The 3,852-nt window shown below is 57.9% G+C and overlaps 2 protein-coding genes across 2 annotated transcripts, besides 2 other annotated features; both read right to left on the bottom strand.

Moving 5' to 3' along the window:
• Positions 1-51: 51 nt before the first annotated feature.
• Positions 52-95: a sequence feature (A-rich).
• A 566-nt stretch (positions 96-661) lies between these two features.
• Positions 662-3,001, bottom strand: Tco025E_03751 (putative DNA repair helicase; the record flags this gene model as incomplete). Its single annotated transcript, XM_029370669.1, has 1 exon — positions 662-3,001. One exon carries the CDS (start codon positions 2,999-3,001, stop codon positions 662-664), a length of 2,340 nt encoding a protein of 779 aa, XP_029229241.1.
• A 112-nt stretch (positions 3,002-3,113) lies between these two features.
• Positions 3,114-3,151: a sequence feature (GA-rich).
• A 179-nt stretch (positions 3,152-3,330) lies between these two features.
• Positions 3,331-3,852, bottom strand: Tco025E_03752 (large subunit ribosomal protein L8e; the record flags this gene model as incomplete). Its single annotated transcript, XM_029370670.1, has 1 exon — positions 3,331-3,852. A coding segment is annotated over one exon (522 nt), but the record flags the coding sequence as incomplete, so codon positions are not given.

Genomic DNA, 3,852 nt, shown 5'->3' on the forward strand with positions numbered 1-3,852 from the left:
GCATGTTTTTTTTTTCGTTTAAGTAGACCCACCCAGTCCTTCAGAGTAAGGAAACAAAAGAAGTAAAAATAAAAAATAAAAAAATAAATAAAAAAGACGGGCACACACACGCTCACGCTCACGCGGAGACGCACCGCACATCAACATTCCGGCTGCCAAATCCTGCGGTTCCAATGGCAGCCATCATATACTCAAGCCATGTGCGGTGGGCGGTGCCTCCTCCACTACGGTCACTTCCCTAATCTAATCGGCCTTCGCTCTTGACGCCTTTCCCACTTCGCCGGCAGCTTCCAGTAGAGCAGTCGCCCTTTGCTCCCTGTGCGTTTGGCGAGGACAACTTGCCGCCGCCAGTGGGAACAATTTTCTTCGGGCAAAGCCTCCCCGTGATGCGGTCCTTGGCCGACATCAGGAGTGAGTGCAGGTATCATAGCATCCTTGCCTGCGGATCTCCTTAGTTTGTTATTCAATAACAAAACACGAAAGGAAAAGGCGGAGACAGATGGACGAAACAAAGCCGGCAAGCAGGAATACAGCATATATAGAAAACCACATGGGCATTGCCCGCTTTACAGTACTGGGGTACATGTTCTTTCTGATCTGTTTGTTTGGTTGGTTCTCACTTTCGCTGCCGCCTTCTCCCGCGCTCTCCCGCGTTGCGCAGCTAGAGCTCGTGGTACACGAAATTTTCATCAATGCTGATCAGGCTTTGCAAAGAGGTACAGTTGTGGCTCAAGCGAAGGTGATCAATGCCACTTCCCACCGCCCACTCCCGCTTGATTGCGGCTAAATCGCTTTCCGGTGCGACCTCCACAACATCGTCCCCATCGTCATTGTCGTCGTGGTCGTCGCCCTGCCAGTGACCGTCGGGTCCTGGCGCCGGTTGCTGCAGCGTGTGGCTGTGGTAGTCGAACTCACGGCTGGAAACAACCCGGGCCAAGAGATTCAGCTGGTAGTCCAGACTTCGGGCGTCCACGGAGCCCTGTGGCGCCGTCAAGGACTCACAGCGGAGTTCCTTCTCCCGCAAGGCGCTTCGCAGCTTCTCCTGCTTCATGCTCACAACGTCGCCCGGCTCCGTGATGACAGTGACGGTGTCCGGCTCTTTTTTCGAAAGGTCGTCCGGCCGAAATTCCATGATGCGGCACGTGTATCCCTGATCCACAAGAAACGCTGTGCGGTGTGCCGCGTAGGCCATCTCCAGCGTGTCTGTGCTAATGATGGTGTAGAACCACGCGTCCACCACCTTGCCGTTACTGGCCCTCGCCTTGGGGCGCAAAATCCTCCCGAGGCGCTGCGCCTCCTGTCGTCGGCTTCCACCGTGACTGGAGACTTGTATCACCACGTTGGCGCTCGGGAGGTTGACACTGACGTCACCCACGCGCGACAAGCAGATGACGTTTAACTTCGAGGTGCTCTGAAAATCAGAAAAAATCATTAATCGTTCACGATGCGGCGTTTCCCCACATATAACAGGGGCACGAAGAAGACTCCCGTACTCCTTAAGCAGCAGAAGATGGTCGCAAAACACGAGTATCTTTGACGATTCCGCGACGTGCCTGCGCACAAGTTCGGCAACACAGAGCATCTTGTTCGGGTTTGCGGCGGCCAGCATGACAAGTAGCGGCATTTTCCGCTGCTGCAGTGCGCGGTCCTCGCCGCTGCGCTGCATATACTCAAGACTAAACTGCTTTGTAAGCGGCGCCAACACCTCGATGCAGGTGACATTCGCCAGATAGCCGCTTGACGCCAGCGTCTCCCACGACACGTCGTAAAGCTTCGGTCCGACAAGGTGAAACAGGTCCCGGATTTTCGCGTCCTCGCGGACATAGGTGGCGGTTAGCCCCACCACACCCTTGGCATCGACAAGGCCCAAGCTCTCCTTGTACGCCTCCGCCGGCATGACGTGGACCTCATCCATAATGAGGAGACCATAGGGCTGAAAGAGCTTCTCCTTTGGATTGGGGCGTCGTCTCTTCTGCGGTCGGGCATCTGTAGACCCAATTGCGCGTCCCGCATGCTGCCGCATCTGCGCCCGGTGTGCCGTCACCAGCATGCTGTACGTCGTGAGCACAATGTCGGTGTCTTCTGTGATCGGGTCCTTTTGTTTTCCAGTCAAACAGGCAATGCGTGCGGCTCCCTCCAACGTCGACCGATGCCTTTCAGCGGCAGTCATTTCATCGCCGGTGCCAGGGGCGCAGATGCTGGCAAATTCTAAAATCTGATTCCTCCACTGTTCAACGCTCACGCTTCCCGCGCAGAGGATGAGGGTCGGCTTCCTCACCTTGCACAAAAGCATAATTCCCACAAGCGTCTTGCCCGCGCCGCACGGCAGCACAATGCAGCCGCTTCGCAGTGAACCCTCCGTCGCCGCGGCGTTGACGGCGTCAACTTGGTACGGCCGCGGTTTCGCCTGCGTCTTCAGCACGACGTGGATGTTGCGAATGCCGTCGTCCGCCTCGTAGTCGTACTGCTGCTGCAGCGGAAATCCAAGAAAAACGCAACGCTCCGCCACCAGCCGTGCGACGGCGCGACTCCTCAGCATGAGAAGAGAGCGTGCGGCGGCAGGCACAAGCTTGGGCGGTTCGGCGCACAGCGACCGCACCACCGGATCGGCGAGAAGCGCCTCCGCCGTTTCAACGTTTTCGCACTCCACAAATGTGCGCGCGTCGTCAATCACAATGCGAGCCAAATTGTACCGGCTCATACACATCTCCACGAAGCCGCAAACGCGAGCCCGCCGCGAGTCACCCCCTTCGTCGCAGAAGCCGTAGACGTAGGTGTCCAAAAAGTTCACCACCTCCGACGCTGCGACGCTGGCGGAGACGGCCGTTCCCAACGAGAAGGGTGTCATGCGGTACTCGTGCATCAGCGCGGGCCGCGAGGTCGGCTCCGCAATGGTCGTGAGAAACGATCGGACCGCGTGAAACGCGGGGCGGAACGTCTCGGCGAGAAGCACCACGTACCCCTCCGCGGAGACGCGCTCCGCCAGGAAGAGGCACTGCATGATTCAACCCCAAAGCCCCCAGGACGTGCAGTCCGCCACACACTACATATAAACAGCGGAACTCTCTATGACGGTAGGAAGCGAAGAATAGCACCAACACACACACACACGCAGAAAGAGAAAAAAAAGGAGCAGATAGAAAGAAACAAAAATAAAGTACGCATGCATTGCCAGTCCGCACAAGAGGAATCGCCAACTTCCTCTTCGACACCGCGGAAGCTTTTAGTTGCTCGGTGCCTTTTTGTTATTCTTTTGGTTGTATTGATTAAAAAGTATCATGTGAAAAGAGAAAAAAAACATCAGAACAAATCAAGCGTGCTAAAACCAACCTACTCCTCCGGGTGCCAGGCGCCCTTGACGGCCCTGCTACCGCGGATGCGACCGGTGCGGCGGGCGGCGATGAGGCCGACCTTCTGGCCCGGCGGTGCGTGGCGCGAGACGGTCGACGGGTGGCCAATGTGCTGATGGTTACCACCACCGTGCGGGTGCTCCACGGGGTTGCGGGCAACACCACGCACCTTGGGCCAGCAGTTGCGCTTCCCACGGAAACGGTAGAAGGAGTTACCGGCCTTCAGCACGGGCTTCTCAATACGGCCACCACCGGCGATGATGCCAATCATGGCGCGGCAGGTGCTGGGGACGGTCTTCTTCTGCCCGCTCGGCAGCTTCAGGCGCGTGCGGCCCGTCTCGTGGTTGTGCGAGATGATGATGCAGTAGTCGCCCGAGGCGCGTGCGATGGTGCCGCGGTCGCCGACCTTCGCCTCCACGTTGCAGACGATGCACCCCTCCGTGNTCTGGCCGAGGGGCAGCNCGTTGCCGNTGGCAGCGGCGCCTTCNCGCCGCNGAGGCGG

This window comes from Trypanosoma conorhini (assembly GCF_003719485.1).
Source record: "Trypanosoma conorhini strain 025E chromosome Unknown Tco_14.4_contig_00176, whole genome shotgun sequence".
Lineage (NCBI taxonomy): Eukaryota > Euglenozoa > Kinetoplastea > Trypanosomatida > Trypanosomatidae > Trypanosoma > Trypanosoma conorhini.